This window comes from Siphateles boraxobius, unplaced genomic scaffold, assembly GCF_051911475.1.
Source record: "Siphateles boraxobius isolate OS27281-9 unplaced genomic scaffold, OSU_SipBor_1 31, whole genome shotgun sequence".
In the NCBI taxonomy this organism is placed as follows: Eukaryota; Metazoa; Chordata; class Actinopteri; order Cypriniformes; family Leuciscidae; genus Siphateles; species Siphateles boraxobius.
In genome coordinates, this window is record NW_027508931.1 from 4,675,946 (window position 1) to 4,698,897 (window position 22,952).

Genomic DNA, 22,952 nt, shown 5'->3' on the forward strand with positions numbered 1-22,952 from the left:
CATAGCGACAGATTCTGTCTGCTGAGAGTCAAGCTCTGCTTTGGGGTATGAGGTGTGGGAGCAAAAACAGCTGCGGCTAGACCAGATGACCATGAGAGATGTGGAGAAATCTCACAGGTTCCGCCTTTACATTTCTCCTGAAGGATCACGCCGTTCAATCATAGCCTTAGTTTGGGAAAACCTAAGAATCAATATGCCCACTAATGCAGATGGTTCAGTTACAGTAGTTGTTCAAGGATAAAAATACAGCATGGTAATTAGAGTTAAAGTTGTTCACCTTTTATTTTTAGCAATTTAGGGCACTTTCATTTCAGCGAACATTGCAGTCAATATTTGGCTATGTGAACTGTTATGCAAAGTTCCCCAGCCCCACCCACTGATAGCTTTGAAAAAAAAACGTTTTTGATTCAATCATCCTTGGAACAGATAGATTGATAAAACTAAGCCACAAGGTTATATGCATTATTTAAAGATTTTTGCAGTTAGACATTTCGCTCCATTCTACTTCAAATTGCAAGATTTCTGTTTGTAACAGTGTACACTGTATTATTGTTATTTTGGAAATTAGATATTACAGATTTTTATTTTAATATTTTTCATTTTAAAATCTGTTAAAGTTTTAGTCATTTTTTAGAATGTTTTTTATTTTATATTATTTTTTAATGACTATCTAGTTTTTATTTTTATTTCAGTTTTAGTACATCAAGTTAAGCTAAATGATAATGAGAAATACTGCATTGGCGGCTAGAAATAATATGGCTTTCATTTTTGTTTTATATTTTGTGATGACCCGTGGATGTCTCCATCCTCCTAAATGGTCACATTGTAGACACCTGTTGCTTACTTCCCTTTGGGCCTTTAAAAAAAAGCAAGATGGATGGCAGAAGCGGGCGCCCTACTTGATTTGTTTCCTTTTGTTCTTTGTTTTGTTGTGCTTCTTTTTGCACACACCACAATGCCACAGCATATTACATTTCCCTGCATTCATTTAGCATTAGACTATTGATGCCTGACTGCTACATTACACATATCTTTTGTAAAGTTTTCCTTTCGTTAAACCTTTGCATCAAAGCTCAGCTTTCTTGTATTTCCCGTTTTGAATGGTGCACATTGCACAACCCTGCTGTTTATAGAACACTCTACCAGCTGATGACATTAAAAATCAAGGGTAAAAGGACTGAATCATGGACTGTCTGAAAGCCACAACAAATTGATAACAGTCTCTATGACTTTAAAAACAGCCCATTCATCTGAATAACATTACTTGTATAGTCTTTTTCTCCATTATAAAATGATTATTTAGCTTTACTCCAACCCCTCATAGAGCTGACACTCAAGATGAAATGCATGTTAAATCCTAGCCTGAGTCTGAGGGGCAAGTGTGGCCCCATCGTCATAAACATGACCAAAGAGAGCGTGGATCTTTTCAGTTGGGCAAACCCCAGCAGACAGGCTGTCTTTCCGTCACGATAGGCATCAGGGTCAGGGCTGTGTTTGACATTTCAGGAAAGTCTGTAAATGTATTTGTCGATTAGGTTATAAAATGTTTTAGAATTTCACAGATAGTTTGCAACTTTGAATGCAAGAAATCATATTTGGCAAATAATTTTATACTAAAGGCCCTGTTTACACCTGGTATTAAGATTTGTTTTGCTCGATCGTATCACAAGTAGACAAGGGAGACAAATTCCCGTTCACACCTGGTGTTTTAATTCATCTCTTTTGTCCACTTTCAACCATTTCTGTCCTGATTTCTTCGAGGGGAGGTCTATGGGCGGGTAAATGCATGGGCTTTTTCAGATCTTTCGATCAAATGGACAAAATAAGCTTGTGTTATTTACATATGAACGCGCACAGAGAGGAAATGTAAAACATATGGAGAGCCTCAGCTTAACCACAAGACCATGCTGAACTCCAAGTGCGTGATAGAAATCATGGTGAGAGAACATTGTTCTTGGTACGCATTTCGTCTTCAAGCCAAACATAGGTCTTCAGCCGACAAAGATTAAATCCCGTCTGGCTAGTGGGTTTTCCATAGGTCAGTATGTGGAGAGTAGGCGCATTCAACCACATGAGCGTCTACTACACCATGAAAGCAATCTGGTCAAATGCATTTTCGACTACTTCTAGAAGTGGTCGAAAGTGGACAAGCTCAAAACGTTTTAGACCCCATTTACACCTGTATTTAGCGTCGTCCACTTGTGATCCGATCGACCAAAACACATCTTAATACCAGGTGTAAACAGGACCCTAAACTTCTTACAGTGGATCAAAGGTATATAGGCTATTGCAGCATCAGTGTGTGTTCCCTGGGAATCGAACCCATGACTTTCCAGTTGCTAACGTAATGCTGTACCAGACAAGCTACTGACATGCTAAAACAACTCACATGCATAACAGCATGTCAACACAAAACTAGGCTACTAAGACATTCACGCTTTCAAACCTTTCACTTCATTCGCAAGTTTGAAATGTAAAGTTCACAAGCTAAAGGAGGAAATGGTTATGGCTTAAAATCAGTCACGTACAGCACGCAACTGAGTGCCATTTCATTCTGGCTTGTTTTAAGGGTCATTGTTCAGGTTCAGTCCACTGTATCATGTTCGCATTTAAGGGGATCATTGTTGCTATGACAACCCTGGCACTACTGTTATTGAACCAGTCTGCTGAGCTTGACAATTCAAAAACTTAAATAAAGTCCCTGAGGCGAACTTGGTCCTCTTGGTAGACCTGAAATGACTGTTTATCCCTAACATAATTCTTTGTATATTTAAAGCTAAAGTTATAAAATCTACTTTTGTTTGGGACAACTCTGTCCAAAGAAAAACAGTTCAGGCATTTTACCAAGATGCAAAACAAAGACTTGCAAAGCCACCACATTCAATAAAAGTCTTCAGTAGGCAACAGAATGTTGCAAGTTGCTCAACCCAAACACGCACCCAAAAACACAAACACATTTTTCAGAAGCACTATATCAGCAGTATTCTCTCTGAATGTCAATACACATCTCAACCACACTGTCATGAGGAAAGTCAACAAACCATGTTTTTCTGATAAAATTACATGCTTATTACTGCTGTAGTATTACAATTCGGTCCACACAAGCATTTATTTTACAAGCACATATTGTTATGTTTGGAACACTGTACCTCAAAATTCAATACGCTCAACTTTTAACCTTTCCAGTGTGATGAATGAACCAGAAGTAATATTCTGCATAATTTCCAACACCATTTGAGAGATTATTTGACTGATTATTTGACAAATACGTGATATATAGTTTACAAGCTATTGACGTCTTTCCGTGGTCGAAACATTGATTCAACAATTACATGAGACATATTACAGATTTTGGTAAGTTGTACTGTATCGTTCAACATACCTTATGATGTTCATTCATGTTTATTTTATGCTGCAACTAGTAGTAAAGAGAAAGAGATGATCAGTTCACGTGCACTCTGCGTTGCTTGCCACTTCGATTGAACTGAGCTGCGCAACATTAAAGTCATCATGAAATCCAAATTGACCGTATTTACTTTGTTGGTGCACATTACTATTCTTGTGGTGAACAATTAATCCGTGAAAGTTTGCAAAAACATTTGTTTGTCGTGGTAATTTTTCCACGCTTCCACGATTCCATGCTTCCGCTCTTGAATAGAGTGGTGCAAGTATGACTTAACTATGTAGGCCAACCAGCAGTTAGCATCACACTGGTTCCATCGAGAAAAACCCAATAGGATTTTCCCATAGGCTTTTGGATTGTTGTTAAAAACATGCTCTGCGTAAATATAAGTTTATAATAATTAAACACGTTTTGTTCATAGTTTTCACAGATGAACTCAACTTTTATGAATTTTGAAGCCTAAATGCAGCTACCAGAAGTAAAAAGCAAAAGGTAGGCTATAAACGAACTAGCGTACACCACGGTCCCACGATTTCAACGTCTAAGCTTCCGACAACTCTTTCATTATCTTAAAGACTTTTCCCCAGAAAGTTTGAGTAAGAATAGTTTATAATTGCACAATTATAAGCATAACGAGGCTATAAAAGTGAACTGAGCTTACATGTTCGGCATGATGACGTTTAATCTCCTCGACTGCCTCTGTAGTCCCATTTAGACAATTGTTAGCAACCGCCTGGGGTAATCCTGAGGTATTTTATGTCACAGAATAAAATGTGAAAGTATCTTGAGCTTGTGTTCACCACAGACCTTATTTCAGCCATTTAACTAAAAAACAATTCAAAAAACCCATTGACTTTGGGACGATGGAACCGGAAGTGCTAAAATGCTAACTAGCTTCCACGTTTTGGCCTACAAAGTCATGACATACCTGCACCGCTCTATGACGTTCCTTTTCTGATGACGTCAGTTTGACGTCTTGGGTTGAATATCCTTAAAGGATTAGTTCACCTCAAAATGAAAATTTTCTAATAATTTACTCACCCCAATGCCATCCAAGATATCCATGTCTTTCTTTCCTTAGTGGAAGAGAAAATAATTTTTTTGAGGAAAACATTTCTGGATATTTCTTCGAATAATGGACTTCAATGGCAACCAGCGTTTTGAAGTCCAAATCAATGCAGTTTGAAAAAGATCTTTGAAGTGCTTGAAAATGCTGTGCACGATCGCCGCTGAGGAAGAGAGTCTTATCTAGCGAAAGGATAGGTCATTTAAAAAAAAAAATATATATATATATACACTTTTTAACTACAATTATTCGGATTGAGCTGATCTGCAACGCGCCGGGAACTACGTCATCACGTTGAAAGGTCACACTTGAAAAAAAAAAAAAGTTTAGGTTTTAAAAGATTTAAACACACAGGATACGCACACATAAGGACCATTTTAACAATAATATGACACAAAGACATAAATATGTCATTCAACATACAATACAATTTGAACTATCCTCCTTCGCACGGTGACCTTTCAACGTGATGACGTAGTTCCCAGCGCGTTGCAGATCAGCTCAATCCGAACAATTGTAGTTAAAAAGAATATATATATATATTTTTTTTGTTTAAATTACCTATCGTTTTTCGCTAGATAAGACTCTCTTCCTCAGCTGCCATCGTGCACAGCCATTTCAAGCACTTTAAAGATCTTTGAAACTGCATTGATTTGGACTTCAAAACGCTGGTTGCCATTGAAGTCCATTATTCGAAGAAAAATCCAGAAATGTTTTCCTCAAAAAACGTATTTTCTCTTCCACTGAGGAAAGAAAGACATGGATATCTTGGATGGCATTGGGGTGAGTAAATTATAAGGAAATTTTAATTTTGAGGTGAACTAATCCTTTAACCACTTCCCTCCAACAGTCAGTCTGCTATGAGCAAGGGATGGAGAGGAGGTGTGCTAAAGTAAAACCCCTATTCAATATTCTGTTTCACTGGGAAATACGTCACAACACTGAAGTAAAGTCGGTCGCAACTTATGGTTCACAGGGGCTTTAAAGAGCGCCAAAAAGATATTCATAGTTTGAATTTCATTATAAAATTGACAGAAACATACACTGCACATACCCAAAACTGTCTTGTTTAGTTACTTATTAGAAACATATGTTTCCAAAAATAAACTCAACTGCTTTAAAATTTGCGTTTTCGATATGGGTATGAGTAATTTACCTTGTAGAACCAAATGTCGTCAAAGTATCAAGTTATCTTTACCACAGGCTTTATTTTACCCATAAATTGAAAAACCCCATAAAAAAACATAGGGAGGAACCAGCCGCGAATTAGACTTCCAGGTTCTGATGGCATACCTGTACCACTCTATTGCGATCTATTGGATGGGAGGCACGTACGCTACAACGTTTTGTTCATTAATCAACTGAAAACAGCATAGACCAAAAGATCGATTCTTGGGATTTAAGAATTAATATCGGTTCATGTGAGAATTGAGAGAATTGATTCAATGATTCAAATGAGAATTGATTAAAATCGAGAAATTGCTATTTTCCCCCAGCCCTGTTATGCGGCTTTGTGAGGTCTTGTAGGACAAGAGCACAAACAGCAGATGAGCTGAGGGACTGCACTTCTCCCGAGTTAGCTATGTTGTAGCTTGTCCTCAGCTAACTATCACCACGACAGGAATGCATTGACGTCCACAGTAGAGTTCCTGTACTCAACACTTCAAATTATCAGAAGAGCATAGAAATACACAAAATAAGAGGTAAGATCCTTCCCAAAGAGTAGGATGAAAGAGAGCTAAACAGCAATCGGTTAAAAAAATTAGAAAGAAAGAGGCAGATTAAAAAAGTGGAGAAAGGACTCAGTCAGGGGACAGTAATTGCTGTCATTCTGTTTCTATAAATTGCTGCTGAAATGTCACTTGCAGCCTTAGAACATAGTGTAACTTACCCCCTCTCCCCCCTCTTAGTGCTAATCACATGGATGGGAAACCTGGGAGACCAGGTCCTGTTGCAATGCGGAACATTCAGGGTCGGAGGCTCCCGTGCCTCAACATGCTTTATGTAACTTTGACAACTCTAGTGCTACTTAATTAAAGATTCACTGACTTCGTAGTTTGGTCAAGTTCATTTAAGGAAAAGTAGACATCTATGGGGGAGTATTTGTGTATACAACAGCATTTTCCTTGTAATTTCCTGCAATTTCTGAGTGCACTTTCCACATCAGGTCAAGCCCTCGTCTCAGGAGTCAAGAACACCTCGACTGTGACTGACAAGTTTCATAATAGACAGTATTTTGAGTCTAAGCAGAAACTACTTTTGAGGTGGTCACAAAATGATGCGGGTGATCAATTTGATAGCACTTTTCTATGAGAGACTTTAAAATTCTGTGGAACACAAATTATATTTTGAAAAGAGTTTCAATGCATAGACAAAAAAAACACATAGATTTTCATAATATCTCACAGATTAAAGTAAGTCGTTTAGGTTTAGAATGACACGAGGGTGAGTAAATTATACATTTTTGGGTGATTTAGATCTAACTGATTGTTTGTGACAATCCATTTGACATTTGAGCCTAAAGGTGCATAAATTGTCTGTACTGTACATGTCAAGCATTCACCAATCAATCACAAAAACCTTAGTATGCACTAAATTATTAATACGCACTGTCTTAATAAATATCTGAAACAGACCAGACCAAGCAAACTAGCTCTATGAAAACAAAATCTCAAACTACAATACATTTAAAGAGATTAGGTAACAAGTGCAACCCTGCTTATTAAGAACATAGTGTTCCTTTATTCTCGCTCTCATATACTTATATTGTTACCTGTTTTGAACAGCTGTCATTACTCAGGAGTAAAGCTCACTGCTGGCTTTTAGCGTGCTGATCTCATTGATTACATTTATAAAACCTACCATCAGTCCTCCATGCAGTCATATATTTCTAGACATGAATCATGGATTCGTGGTCATTGAGTGTTGAGAAGCTTATTGTAAAGTGTAATCTTTATTTGTAATATTATTTAGTTACTTTTAACTATTCAGATAGTTATTATAACATATTCCTACTTTTATGACACTATTTAAATAGACTCATTCATTCATTTTACAAGTACAATTTTGGTAACAGTTTAGGGTCCAATTCTCCCTATTAACTTGTTGTTGTTTATTAGGCTAGTACTTATTATAAAGCACAAATTAATGCCTTATTCTGCATGACCATATTCTACATCCCTTAATCCTACCCAATTCCTATACTTAACAACTACCTTAATTATTATTAATAAACAGTAATTAGGAGATTATTGAGGCAAAGGTCAGAGATAGTTAGTTGATAGTGATAATTGGACACTTAGCTAAAGTGTGACCAATATTTTTAGTTGAACTATTGTAGCTATTCTGATTAACAACTGTAATTTAAAAAAAATGGTCGAACTACTGGTAACAACTAGTCACAGATATAAAAGCTGAAACATTACTATAAATAAGTACTAGAACCTATCAAACAGTTGCTGGTAAATTTGGATTATATAACAACTGCATCTGTTATTCATAGTCGGAACGTTTCTTTGTTTTTTAAAGTTTTTAACGCTATGTTAGAAACGGGCTATTTACATGGCCAACACAAGGTTAATATCACAATCCATAAAATTATAAATTATTATATAAAACATTTCAACTTGACAGAAAATCTAAAATGCACGTGGGTGATACATTCTGAAATATTCAATGTAAACATGTTTCTAAATAAAAGCATTTTCTAGCAGTATCATAAAAATTACAGCCCAACATAATGTTTAACAGTCAAAGGAACTTAACGTGAGACATAAAAGAGGAACTTCATAGTCGGAAGATACTCAACAGCAAAGTTGCAGTGGAACAGTTAACAGTGGATAGTAACTAAGTAACTAATTAGGTGGTCACATGTTACAATAACGTTCCATTAGTTAACATGAACTAACAATGAAAAATACTTTTAAAACGTTCATTAATATTAGTAAGCTTATTTTAAACATTTACTTATAATAAACTATTACAATGAAGTTCCACTTACATATGTTAATATTACCCTATTTATTGCACCTGAGCTAAAATGAACCAACAATGAACAGTTGTATTATTATTAACTAACGTAAAAAAAGATAAATAAACAGTGAAATAAATGTATTGTTCATTGTTAGTTAGTTAATGCATTAATGATACCTTATGTTGAAGTGTTATAGAACAAGAATAATGATTCTAGTCACTAATTGTTGGCTTACATTGATTTAAGAAACAAGTGTTGCTAAAATAAAATAGCCTACTAGTTAGTAACAAGAAATGTCACTTTAAAACAGGTTGCAATATCTATTTATGACGTGTCTGTAGGCGATAGTAGTCGTACAGTAGTCGACAGTTGTAGCACTACATAAACCACCAACCACATTGGCACTTTTCTCAACCTTACCTCGTCCTCCCGATCGTTCTTGAAACATAGACACGCTGCTCGTTTTTTAAAGCCCTCTCCGTCATATGTCCTTGTCTGATTTGGCTTGAATTTCATCATGTGGGGTTTTCTCCGAACAAAACAAGAATACAAGTGTTCTCGGTTGCCTAGTTGTTGGATCGTCCGCTCAACGCATCTGCCTTTCAGGCCAAGAGCTGAAAGTCGTCCCAGATTTTCCAGGCTGATCATACAGTTTGCATTTATAAGACGTGCCTCATGTTGAAGACATAATTCCTCTCTGGACAGCGGAGATTGTGAGTTGTGGTGTTCTCATCTTGACCATGGTGTCTCTGGTTGGTGCTGTGTGAAATGTGAACACTGTGCTGCGGCTCTTCAGTTCTGCGCAGTCGCCTTAAATCAGCTGCAATAGGATATGCGTTACAAACCCAAGATGCCATCAACAGATAGGCGTTTCCCTTATTGGAAATATGAATGAGACATCATCTCAGCCGCCAGAGGAAGGGAGTAATTGATTCACCGACGCTCTAACCGGGTAGATTTGAACTATGCTGCATCGCAATAAATTTGATGCAATTGCCAGTTATTGATTTAAAGTAGCGGAGACAAAAGCAACACTGCAGCAACTTAGATTGTGGTGGTATGTTGTATTGGCGCCATCTGCTGGTACCCGAGTAGCCTATTAAAGAAAAATTGTAGGCCTATCATAATTTACTTCTTTTTGAATAATTGTTGTTCCAAACGGCCCTGTATGAGTTTCTTTCTTCTGTTGAACACAAAATATATTTTAAAAAATGTTGGTGACATTTGACGGCATCCATTGACTTCCATAGTATTTTTTTGGCTACCGTCAACTGTCTGGTTACCACCAACATTCTTTAAAATATCTTCGTTTATGTTAAACAGAAGAAACAAACTCATGATGATCAAAATGATGACACATTTTCCATTTTTGGGTGAACTATCCCTGCAATGGAATCAGTTTAAGAGTTATCCAGACAGCAAACTATTATTTTAAGTCGGATCTTTTCGATGCTGACGCTTTTCAAAAAAAAGATTAGCTTATAACAGTCTGAAACCGTCCGAAATGTTCTTGAATAAACGACTCACTGACTTCACAGGTTACACTTGATAAACCAAAAGTGAAACGAGGATTTGAATTATGGAAGGAAAATAACATTAGGCTACTTTGATAGTTGAAATTGAACAAATAAAATGTAGCCTACGCCTACTGGAAACTTTTACGTAGGTTTACCTAATAGTTTTATCGCCACATCATTTTTTATTAAAACGTGCAACAACTGTGAAGTCAACATTTGTAATTTAGTTTTGGAATTGTCTTAACTTTATATTTATGTTCTAAAAGAGACTGACCTTATCAGTAATGTCAATCTGATCGACGAAGCGTTTCACTGTTTCTTTGAAACCAGTTGAGTGAAAGGACCGATTCATAGAAAGGATGGAGTCGGACTTCGCGTTACTAACATCAAAAGAGCAGTTCTGTAAAATTGCATGGGAAACCAACTTAAATGTTTAATCCGTAAATCCTTAATTAAGTTAATAAAATTTAATGATGATGAACAACCATCCTCAGAACATAAAAAATCCTTTAAAGATGTGGAATTTCTCCACGTGAAATAAATCTGTAATTGATCGTTCCAGGTTATTCTGGAGTAATGATTAACTTTAAGGTGTGTGACATTTTCTTGTGAAAGCCTACTGAAAGGTAGGAGAACAGCGTAAGAAAAAACAAATGAGCAGTTAACCTGCTTCATTCTTAGAACTGTAATAAAAGCACCACATAAATATTTCTTATTAATCAACAGATTTTATTTACAGAAAGAACAGAAATATGTGTGTGGACTGTTGTCCTCACATTTATAAAGTAGGATTTTCCCCCCTTTCTATAGAAAGCAGGAATTTACAAACAGATTTGAAGTTGACATTTTAACCAAAGACCAATCGATGAAATTGAGACAAAGCCTTTATTGATCTTTTGCAATGTTTCTGGAAACATTCCCACCCCTCATCCCTTTACTAAAATCATACTATTTATCATTCATCTCCAGTCCCCTGCAACCTTGGCGTTTCAAAATAAATGCTGAAGGGAAGAAACAGACAAATGAATCTCAATGCACTGGATTGTGATGGACACAAGAATAAAAGCACGCAATGGAGTTTCAAGAGTGCAATTAGTACAGTGATGGCAAGATAGATAAAACAAAACACTAAAAACCGGATATGATAACAATTGTTATACTAAAGAAATATTACACAAAATCTCCCTTCTCTCTAGGCTCTACCTTACCCATAGTCCAGAATAAATTCTACATTAGGGGTTACACCTTCAACAGTTTCTGTGATGGTGGAAAGACTTTTTCAGATGAACCATTTCCAAGGTGAAATTACTGTTTGCATGTGTTTTCAATCTTGCGTCTCTTTTCCTATTTAAAGAACCTATACTTTTTTGCTAGGTTTTTCTAAAAGGGAAGGTCTGACAAGTGTTCTAAACAGGGGATAGTCTGCTGCTCCTCATTAACAGAGCAATGAGAAGGAATAAAATGGTTAAAAGAAATGTAAAAAATTGTACCCCCCCCCCCCCCCCCCCAATGCAATGGGACAGACAAAATGACAGTCAGTTTTAATGCACACTTCATAGCAGAAGTCTGTGGCTACCTCCCCAACCACTGTAAAAGAAAGCCGTATGAGTAGATCATCTGCCCATGCATCAGAACAGCAGTGAATCAGGACAAAGACGCGTTTTTTTTTTTTTTTTACTAATGTGCATTTAAATCACAAATTGTATGAAGTTTTCTGTTTACTTTTGTTAATATATTCTTTTCAGTTTATCTTTTCTTTTTTGTTTTGTTTCCTAAGACTGTGTCCTTTACATGAAAATGAATAGGTCTTGGCAGAACATGGAGTTGTTCACTCTTAACTTCATTCTTTTTTTCCCCTCCTTTTGTGCCCCCAAACATTTCTAGACTTCAATATTGTTTCCAGCATAAAGCCTGGTCCATGTTCGAGCTGAAAAAGACAAACAAATGCAGAGTTAATACACCCCCAAATGCTCTCTCACACTCTGTAGAGATAAATTACTTGGTTCAGCACAAAACTGACTTCAACTACAGTTGTGTGAATAAAAAGGGTGTGGATTTTCTCTAATTAGCAATATCCAAACAATGTACTTCAAAGACAGCTACATGAAAATAACTATTCTGCATTATCCTTTGCGACAGAAAGATTATCAATAGCCGCTTTTCCATCATCAGCCAGTTAGAGCCAGGACTAACAGCGTGCCGGCGGGGCCAATAGCCTCAAGACTAAAATTAAGCTGCGTTTCCACTGTCAGGCCAGTCGCCCCCCCCAGAGCTACCTTAAAGCCCGCCTCCATAGAATGACGTCACACCTAGCTGACTGAAAACTACATAAAAAAAGAACACATACTTATTCTGTCGCACCTGCTTCCCATTTATTTGTTCACGTCCATTTCTATTAATTTCCCATTAAGTGATGTGCTCTAAGGAGGTTTAAAAGATCTCTCCTGTCTCACTATACCGTTATCCTTTCAGCCAGAGCGACAGAGGGAGCGCATGGACAGAAAACGGGAGTTATACGTGTTGTTAACCGGAGAGTGATTTATAACAAGTCTAAGTTCAAGTCCGTTATCAACAAAGGCACAGGGAAGAGACAGATGACACATAAAAATCAAATAAATGCACAATTATATTGGTCTGTAGGAAGGTCTCTGGTATTTTCCATATTCATATGCATTTAGTTTTGCAATGGTTAGCATAAGCAGCCTTTAGCATCACGTATAAATATATTTCTGCCTCATACAGTGATCAGAATCCCCTCTCCTGACTCCGGCTTTGTTCATGATCACTTGTTCAAGCCCCAGTTGGACCGATTTAGACCAAGGTATTCGGTGGGCCAAAAACCCCAGGCTGTTGGCCCCGAGGAAGCCCAGATAAGGCACGATCAAGCCCCGGAAGTGACAGTGGAAATGCGACTGGCCCTGGCACGCACTAACACGCTCGCTTTTGTCCCAACAGTGGAAACACGGCTAATGAAGTAGTGCCACTGGCCTCTTAAAGCTCCCAGAAAAACCTCTGATTTAGTAGAACTAAATCAATGTAGAACAAGCAGACAAATAAACATTAACAATATCTATTCTTCATAGAATTATCCCTTTAAACGCATTTAACCAGCACCCACCTGTCTCTATGGCTTGAGCTTCGTTAGACTTCCACTGCTCTGCGACATCATTTGCTAGAGGATCATCAGGGTTGGGTGCACTTAGTAATGCCTGGATTGATAGCAGCACTGTGCGGATCTGCAAGGCTGGAGACCACTTATCTGTGACATAATGCCATGGAGAGAGATCAACAAGAGAAAGAGCATTAGGAGAAAAGTAGCTGCTAGCTTTCATTTGCGCTAAGTCTAGCCATGTACAGTTGAGCAGAGGGATCATTCTCTATGGGGTCAAAGGTGTAATCTGAGATCCTCAATCTTCCTACAGAGATTCAATGGTCACATCTTTTAAAAATGAAGTCTGCATGAAGTGTTAGAAAAAGGCCCTTCAGAATGAATAAATGATAACGGACTAATGAAAAATCTAGTGATCATCTCAGATTAATTTCAAAGTGTAAATATAGCAATTAAAAAAATGGCATTCAATTACAACAGAATTAAAGCATTAAACTCTTAATAATGTATGTAGGTCATGATGAGTAAAATCAGTATAATCTGAAAGTTTTAGAAGATGGAATAAAATGGTCTCTCACCTTTCAAAATATCTAGACATATTCTTCCCAGCTTGTCTACATTAGGATGATATATTTTGGTCATGAAGCGTACTTTCGGAGCTGCCATGGGATATTCTTCAGGAAGAAAGAGTTCAAGTTTAAAAGTTCCCCCCTCAAAGGGGGAGTCTTGAGGTCCGGCGATGACCACGTGGAAGTAGCGAGCGTTCCCCTCATCTGGCTCTGCCTTTATACCTGGCACTGGCTCTGCCAACAAACGCTGTGTTTCCTACACACACATACGCATGGAAACAAGATCAATTAGGCTGGCTGGAACATAAGGCTTCTCTACACACTCAGCTGATTAGCCAAAGCACTGGCAGTGAGACGGTCGAGTAAACAAAACAGTAGAAAGAGCCAACATATAATGTACACAGTGAAATTTTGTCTTTGAAAAAACTGTATAATTTCACCTTGTTACCTTGCACAATGGATATGTAACAAAAGACCAATTGTCCCGCATCAACAACATTCAAATGGCAAACAAACCTGTACAGCAAAGTGATTCATGGACTGACAGGTCATGAATAATTTTAGGTTTATAATTTTATGAATACTTTTTTTTTATTATTAGATACTGGTATGGCCAGGCCCACATATACCTGATTTTAGGGTCAAAATAGCAGAATGAATTTAAACATGTTAAAATGTCAGTCCTACATTCTTATTTGTAGACAAAACCATTTAAAATAATTGTATTTCAAATAAAGGCTATTTTGGACGTTCTATTAAATCCTGGGGGGGAAAAAAGATTGTGTTCAACTGTTTTCAACATTGATAAAAATAAGAAATGTTTCTGATGCAGCAAATTAGAAATGATTTCTGATGGATCATGTGACACTAAAGACTGGAGTAATCGTGTAGAAAATTCAGCTGTGTCATCACAGGAATAAATGACATCTTAAATGTAATTTAAAATGTAATTATTTCACAATAATAATGCTTTTTCTGTATTTTGATCATATAAATGCAGCCTTTGTGCACATAAGAGACTTTAATAAAAAAAAGTTTTTTTAAAGAAAAACCTTACTGACCCCAAACTGTTGTATGCACAACTTTGTTAAACCACAAAAAATAGGAAAAGATTTACATTTCAACAAAGTCACACACTTTGTGTGCTTAAATATAGCGACCAATGTCAGAACTACAATATTTACAGATAATACAGTATCCTTAACCTTCAGTAGGGCAGAGGGCAATCTTACATCACCACAAATGTTACTGGTTAGCCACTATAAATGTTTTCGGTAAACACTCTCTTAGTTTGCACCACATTAGAAGACAGTATCCTGCTATTTCAATATCAAGCACGGGTTTATATCTTTTTATTCCATGATCAGTCTTGGTGCAGTCCTGTATCTGCATCTTGCACTGCTAAATGACATTTAACATGGAGTAATATCTCAAAATACAACCCATGTTCCAGAAACATTTTCATCTAAAACCAAGACTACAAGGGTTTAACTGACAGCCATTACAAGCCAATCAAGACACACTTTGCATTCAGTTAGAGAGAGAAATAGGGCTGACCCTGACACTCCTTTGAAAACACACACCCATGTGACTAATGAGAATCTGATATCACCTGTGGAATGCTTGAGTCTGGAGACTTTATTCATCTGAGAACTGCTGTACTATGCTCCACTCTACACCTTATAGATTGACATGTTGGCATCTGAGAACTCATGCCAAAAAGTGGATATTACAATCTCAGTGTTATTAAAACCTATGTACAAAACCTACCACACCTGTTCAAAAAGGGAGGGTTCTTTAGCCATATGATAATGAACCTGTAAAACAAGACTCTTCTATAAGAATATTCTAATTCCAGTATTTCAACTGAACAAATCTAGCATTATATATTTTTATAATCCTGATACGGGTTAATAATAATAAAAGCTATCATATACAATTAAAAATCAATCAACAAACCAATAAAGATCTGATGTAAATGACCCTTCAAACATTTGGGGTTGAAATTTGAATTTAAATTAACTTCTACTTAAATAGATCTTAAAATGTATTTTTTTCCTGAGATGACAAAGCTGAATTTTCAGCATTATTACTCTATTATTAGTCTTCAGTGTCACATAATCCTTCAGAAATCATTCTAATATGTTGATTCGCTGCTCAAGAATAATTTATCATCATCCTCATCAAGTTTTCAGGAATCTTTGATGAATAGAAAGTTCAAAAGAACAATAGTTAATTGAAATAGAGATTGTTTGAAGTATTATAAATCTTACACTATAGCGCAATCATATAAGGAATAACGTGCATTAACCAATTAATGCCTGACCGCATGATCAGGACCTTAATGTGACGATCTAAAGGGTTTATTGTGTGATAATGACTCTCAAACTGTTTATCATTGCATTCATTACATTACTTTGATCCTTTAACCTAGCATATACATTGTGCTCAGAATGAAATTCCTCGCATGTCTCAGATATCCTACAGACAAAACCATGCCGAGCAAACACAGACAAGAGAGGGGCTCCCTGTCATGGTCTCATGCTTGGGGAACAGGCCATCAAGGATGCATTCCCATCCCTCCCACTCACATCACTCAGTTCATTTCACACGCAAACCTACTGCAACTGTTTCATTGTCTTATTCAGAGGACGGTGCAAATAAAATAAAGTTTCTTCCCTTTAGTCAAACATTCCTGAAGTGCTCGACATACAAGCATTAATTACTGGACTTCAGCAGTAGTAGACAACGCAAAGCGAGAAACCTTCTTGATAATATACACAAAAGATGAAGCAGCAATGATATACCCAGGGCCTAATCCATTTAATCTAAATAAAATGCGGAAACTTATGCGTTCAGACTCACGGCAGCACTTTATTTTACAGTCCTGTTCCGCATTTATACGTTGTACATATTATAGTTGTTACAATAACTGCGTAATAACTACTAGGTTCTAACCTTAAACCTAAACTTAACCAATCCTTAACCAATGTAGTTACCTTATATTACCCAGTACTTTAAGTACACTGATACATGTAAGTGCACATACTGTACAATAAAATTAAACCAGACTAAGAGTTGTGATTTTTATCAGGAGGAAGCCATTAACGTAATTTCAATAGCCATATATCTGTTCATCAGAGTTATTTTCATTGTTTTTTAAAAGAAAATTCTGTCATTATTTGTTCACTCTCATGCTGTTCAAAACGAATATGACGTTTATCTGTGAGACTAGAATTTTACAAATTTTTTTCACAAAATGAAAGTGAATGGAGACTTTCATTCTGTCTAACATTTCCTTCTGCATTCTAGACTGACATAAATATTTTGTTTTTGGTTTGCAACACCACAAGTTCATAAACGATGACGATTTTAATATGAATTTGGAATGAACTGTCGCTTTACTCCAACATTACAAATGTTGAAATTTCCCGTGAGAATAAACAACGGTTCCCATTTAGGATGGGCCGTTATTTAATTAATGTTTTTCATAATTACCTCAAGTTGTGTTTTATTTGAAATTTCGGCTGTTTGGGGCCTGCAGTCATTAGCTCGTTTAGCAGAAGCATCGCAACAGCTTCCCTCGCCAACAGGAAGCGAGCGAGACAAATTATTTTGCAAATGATCGTGCCGTAAATGGCCAGATAGACATCCTACACGCAGTAAAAACGGGTACACATATATAATATATACGTAAAATCGTTGTGAAAATAATTGTGACTGCTTAATTCTGATTATATTACTAAGTTTTTACGCCTAGCTAGCCGTCTCTGGAGCTGTTAGCAGTCTCGCGAGCTCACACACACAACAGCTCGAGCTTAAGCAATGAATGGCCGCGAGCGAGCCGCTCTCATTTAGACTTCAGTTCGTATTGGAACGTTTGTCATTTCTTAATGCTTTTGATTCTGTGCCCCAGATAGTAATGAATAAGACACAGGCCCTCCGCCATTTTTCACAGCGGTGAATGTATTTTTAAACCACCCATATTCGGGATACGACTGAATGTACCGAAACGGAAGTGGCTAACAAATACAGTGCCAAACGTTAAGCCATCTGTCGCTTCTCTTTGGCTGATAATTACAATGCTATTTGAGGATTTCGTGTAGTTATGATTAAAAAATATAGACTTAAAATGTGCCGTGTGTCTCACTTCACGATTACCTTAATGATCCTGCGGGGCAACCCTGCCATCTTGTCTTGAATGCGGATTTTAGCTTTGACTCTCGGTGCTTCTTACTTCGTTTGCATTGACGGCGGAGACGCAGTGCACACACGCCTTCCGGCGCGTTGCGTCTAGACGCACGCGGAAACGTGCGCAATTGATGATGATGATGACGATGATGATGATATCGAAGTTGTAGTTTTGTATTGAGGGAAAGCTGTTTCTTTCACCGAAAAACACACTTGATTGAAGTTTTTAATACAGTAACATGCTTCCACGGAATAGAAAATTTAAAAAAGTTAATTGCGACTTTTACATCTCACAATTCTGATTTTTATTATATCACTAGTCTCACTTTTTTTTTTGAAGATATAAAGGTGAACATTTTGAAATGAGCCCTTTTAAGAAATATTCTATAGGCCTATTATGAGGCCTACACTGTAAAAAAAAAATGCTGGGGTGCTAGAAAAAATAACGTAGCTAAAATAAACTTAATACAATAAATAAAAAATAAAAAATACAGTAATTTCCGTTAATAAAATACCGTTTATAACTGTTTTTTACATCAAATCTAGTTTTTCTTTAACTTTTTAAAGTTTAATTAAGCATGTTTACTTGTGTAAAAACAATAAAATTATCTATAAATAAGGTTGAACACTGTTATTACAAATAACCACCCTACTAATTGCAAAATAATGTTTATTATTAGTTTTTATTTATATAAATACTTAGATTAATACTTACATTTCCATATTTGCAGTCTTGAAATCATAAAACTTAATGACATAAAACTTTTAAAAAATATAAACGATCAAATCATATTTGATTTAGGTTGAAAAAATTTATTCATGAAGCACCTCCTCTCTCTCTCTCTCTCTCTCTCTCTCTCTATCTCTCTCTCTCTCTCTCTATCTACCTATCTCTCTCTCTCTCCCCTAATACCTCTTTTATTTGAACATGGGAGGCACTAGTTTTCGGTGAGAGTAGATGCCACACAGAATTAACTTTTGGACCTCTTCACAGCGGTGTACAAACTGCAAACTGAGGCTTAAGAGACAAGGGAGCAGGTCATCACAGAAATGAAGTTTCTGCGGATACTTAGACCAGGTATGAAAACGGTGTTTAAAAAAACGTTTCTTATTGTCTTTAATCAGTATGATTTATGCTCAAATATTGTGTTACAGTAATTGTAGACAATAATAACTTTTCTTCTTTTTGTTGTTTGAATGTACAGTGCATTCTGCAGTCATATTTCATATTGAATAGCAGAACCTGTTTAATATAGCAATTCCCATGATTCACAAAACCAAGCTAAAACTTTAAGATTGATAGACTTATTTTTATGTTATGCTCTACATATTATATTAATAAGCATACATATTTATTTATATTATGTTTAAAGCATTTACATATCAAAATATATATTCAAAAGAGATGAGTAGATCTTAAATTGAAAGACTGAAATTAAGTCAGACTCTGAGAGTATTTAGGTCTTTTAATATCTAAAAAAAAACTCTTAACATAAAAGTTTTAGTTTGATACTTTATGACTTTTCCTAATCTGATAACTGATTAATAGAAAAAAACGAGTCTACTTTATTTATGTTTAGGGTGCACATGCACTGAAGTGTTAAAGGAATATTTGTAATTATTATTATTATTACATTAAACTTACAAACAAGTATAAATAATAAAAGTGCTTATATAAAAAAGTAGAGGAACATCACATGATGATAATAATGTAGTTGTGGGAATTCTTGGCTAAACCTTTCCTGATTGTCAACTTGAGTTATTTTGACAGTAAGTCAAAACGTGAGGAAATACGACCAGTGACCCCTTGTTCACTAATGGGCCCTTAATGTGTCTTATTGTGGTCTTTGGTGTCTTCCTTATCTGTTACTAACTGACCGGGTCTTCACTTGACCACGAAGTCTCCCATCATGGGAGTCCCATGGATCTGCACCCGTGACATGTTTCAATTCCACCTCCCAAATATGCCTTTGTTCCAGCACATAGGAGCAGATGAACCAATGTCTAATCTATTGCCTTTTCCCGGTGCACACTGTGAACAGACAATGCCAGCTGAATTAGAGGGACTACTGCTTCCACTGAGCACTTGATATGAACGGCAGAATCCATTCTGACAGCGCTAAACCTAAATTCCTTGCACGTTTATATGGCATTTTAACCAGTTCATTACACATTTAATATGCCAGTGGTGCAGGACTTGTTTGATGTTGATGATGTTGATGTTGTTTTTTCGAGTGATTAAAAGTGAAAAAAGATTAGTTACAAAACTTTATATAACCCTTTGGTATTCCTTACTTAGGTGTCACACTTGTGAACAAGAGACAAAAAGGATAACTTTGTTTGTTTTTATAATATTTACTCTTTAATATTTTGTATTTTGAGGGGATTTTATTGTACAACACAATACACCTCTAAATTATGCACATTTATTTCTACATAAAATAATTTCTAATATTTTGATATTTAAATTCAGTTAATACAGTGTTTAAGTTAAAAACAGAGCATTATTTAAAATACAATGCATGGAAGGCAGATTGGTGCAATCTGATGGGAGAATGAAAGAAAATCATGTCATACTATGGTGCAACCAATGGATGCCTCCAAATATTTGGCTGGGTATTGTTTGGTTGCTTATAAGGGCATTTTTAGACATTACTTACTTTTATTAGGGTTTTCCTTTGGACATATACTTAGACAATATCAGATATTACTTTATCATAGCTGATTTATAGAGAGTACCACAGAAAATTGCTTTGTATTTTGGTTTTTTTTATATTTCCCATTCATTTTCTATGTCTGTCATTTTTAACAGATTTTTTAACCATTAACTTTTTTTTAAGACAATTTAGCCTTTTCTAATCAGTTCCACATTTTTGTGTGTTCATATAACAAGTGCCCCAAAAGGCACCAAGTTTCGTATAATTCCGATAAAGTGAAAAAATGTCATACTGACTGAGTTAAAACATCCCATTAACACATTAATCACATAATTAAAACAATTCAAGGAAAATGTTTGATTTTAAAGTATTAAAGCATTTCAATTTGTACCTTTGGTGCAAAATACATAATGGCACACTGATATATTTTTCTATAATTACTTGGGGTTGTTTGAGAACTATTTTTTACGTTTTCAACAGTGCCAAGAAGTGACATTGAAGACTTTTTATTTTTCTACAGCAGCTGGCATGACATTATGGAGACCAAGCAGTGGTGTGTCCTCTTTACTTGGGCTGGTCACATGTCTGGGCTATGTAGCATCCCTCAACATAACCCCAATGACTTCAGGCCCACGCTCGGCCTTTTCCGCCACACGTAGCAGCAGCGTGTTGGGTGGCACTCAGCGGGTCGTGACCTTTGACCGCCTTCTCGTCAACATCGGTGATGACTTCAACCCAGATACAGGCGGTTTCCGATGCCGCCTGCCTGGTGCGTACTACTTCTCGTTCACCGTGGGAAAGTTTCCAAAGAAGATCCTGTCTGTCATGCTGGTGAAGAACGGGATGGAGGTGCAGGCCATGGCGTACGACGGATACCGGAACCAGGGTCGCAAGGTGCAGAGCCAGAGCGTGATGGTCAGTCTGAAGCCCATGGATACGGTCTACCTTCTGCTTCAGGAGAATCCCGACTACGCCATCTACAGCAACGTTGGACCATACATCACATTTAGCGGTTATCTCGTCCACCCAGACTCCACACCATCAGTTGGATATCTCAATAACCATCTATCTCCTCCAGGCCTCCATATTCCAGGTTGCCCTCCCCCTATAGATGCCCATTATGACTGGAGAAGAACGACAACCATTGAGGAACCACGTTCTGCGTTTTCAGTGGCAAGAACATCATCAGCGCTGGGTGAAAGCAGAGGGCATCGGGAAAGAGAAGCTCTCACGTTTGACGTGGAATACGTTAACATAGGCGGCCACTTTAACAAAACTTCTGGACGTTTCACCTGCCACTTCCCAGGTGCGTACTTCTTTGCGTTTACTGTGGGGAAACACCCTCGTCGGGCGTTGTCGGTGAAGCTGATGGTGGGCAGAGGGGAGGTGCGGGCCATGGTGTTCGACGAGGACTTGTCGCGGAGGAGAGAGATGCAGAGTCAGAGTCTGCTGTTGTCACTGAAAAGAGGAGACAGTGTCTGGCTGTACAGTCAGCAGGATGACGGATACGCCGTTTACAGCAACCAGGGACGTTACACAACATTCTCTGGATTCCTGGTCTATCCTTTTGCCGATTCCATGAACATAGACAGAACTTTCCCCTAAGAACCAGTACTGAATAATTCATAGCTCCGCCTTTAACCTTTTGTTTTTGTACTAAATTTGCCAATACATTCAGTCCTCTAACATAGTGCTTTTGTTATGTGCTTTTACACATCACAAATTATTATGTAAATATTGTATCATTTTGTCAGGTAAAACTTAAAGAAATGGCAACAACTTTCATTAATGACATTAACAAACATTACATTGCATTTGGTTAGCAGATCACTAGTGAATGTCCGTTAAAATGGAATTCATATATATTCATGTTTGAATGTAAATTTACTATTGATCTAAGCTTATCATATTTATCACCTTATTATTGAAAGTTGTTAGAAAGACATGCTACTGTGACTCTCTCATATTGTTAGAGGCAAAATGCTCTACATAGACATAGTTGGTGCTGATTTTAATTGTACCATTATTTACTGTTGTTAAGTATTAGAAAGTGTCCAAGATCTTTCTTATGGGTATTTTGGATATAAACTAATCTAAATAAACTTTAACTTAACCATGTGTGTGGGTATGTGTGTGTGTGTGTGTGTGTTTGGCCAACACTGTGAAGATCGATATCGTACATATAGGAAACCTAATAACTTATATTCATTTATATGTCAAATTGGCATTTAAACATTAACAAGTAAACACTACCATCAGTCTTTCTATAATTAATTAATAGATTCATTTAAATGCACCATTCATATGTCACATCAATGATGGCATAAAACTGTGATAAATGTTTGGTTTTTAAAGGATTTATAGTATAATGTATAGTATATTTGCTGTAATTTATTGCAACCCACATAAAACAATAAAATAATTCTTCTTACTAGCGGTTTAAAAAAGAGAGAGAGAAAGAAACACG

At 36.7% G+C, this 22,952-nt stretch overlaps 3 protein-coding genes across 6 annotated transcripts in view; 1 reads left to right on the forward strand and 2 right to left on the reverse strand.

Annotated features, from left to right (window-relative positions):
* The window catches only part of nudt4a (nudix (nucleoside diphosphate linked moiety X)-type motif 4a), a 22,400-nt gene extending 12,086 nt beyond the window's left edge, over nucleotides 1-10,314 (reverse strand). Inside the window, exons 1-2 of one of the 3 annotated variants that reach the window (XM_077193462.1) lie at nucleotides 10,234-10,314; nucleotides 8,863-9,262 (exon numbers count right to left, since the gene is read on the reverse strand). In XM_077193462.1, the coding sequence (XP_077049577.1) occupies nucleotides 8,863-9,090 (228 nt within the window). In that variant the 5' untranslated portion in view covers nucleotides 9,091-9,262; nucleotides 10,234-10,314. Of the gene's footprint in view, nucleotides 1-8,862; nucleotides 9,500-10,233 lie in introns of those variants that run through there. The other 2 variants (XM_077193463.1, XM_077193461.1) reach the window with 2 other exon arrangements.
* On the forward strand, nucleotides 10,024-22,601 carry c1qtnf13 (C1q and TNF related 13). 2 transcript variants are annotated; one of them, XM_077193460.1, is made up of 2 exons: nucleotides 10,024-10,104; nucleotides 21,006-22,195. In XM_077193460.1, exon 2 carries the CDS (start codon nucleotides 21,014-21,016, stop codon nucleotides 22,088-22,090), a length of 1,077 nt encoding a protein of 358 aa, XP_077049575.1. In that variant the 5' UTR covers nucleotides 10,024-10,104; nucleotides 21,006-21,013; the 3' UTR covers nucleotides 22,091-22,195. The 2 variants fall into 2 exon arrangements, with proteins under 2 accessions (XP_077049575.1, XP_077049574.1); XM_077193459.1 differs by lacking the exon at nucleotides 10,024-10,104 and adding an exon at nucleotides 18,783-18,906 and having other exon boundaries at nucleotides 21,006-22,601.
* ube2na (ubiquitin-conjugating enzyme E2Na) lies at nucleotides 10,668-17,952 on the reverse strand. Its single transcript, XM_077193458.1, has 4 exons — nucleotides 17,799-17,952; nucleotides 13,647-13,893; nucleotides 13,078-13,218; nucleotides 10,668-11,886 (listed from the first exon to the last, which is right to left on the reverse strand). The coding sequence occupies exons 1-4, from the start codon at nucleotides 17,826-17,828 to the stop codon at nucleotides 11,840-11,842; spliced, it is 465 nt and encodes a 154-aa protein (XP_077049573.1). The 5' UTR covers nucleotides 17,829-17,952; the 3' UTR covers nucleotides 10,668-11,839.
* Nucleotides 22,602-22,952: the final 351 nt, after the last annotated feature.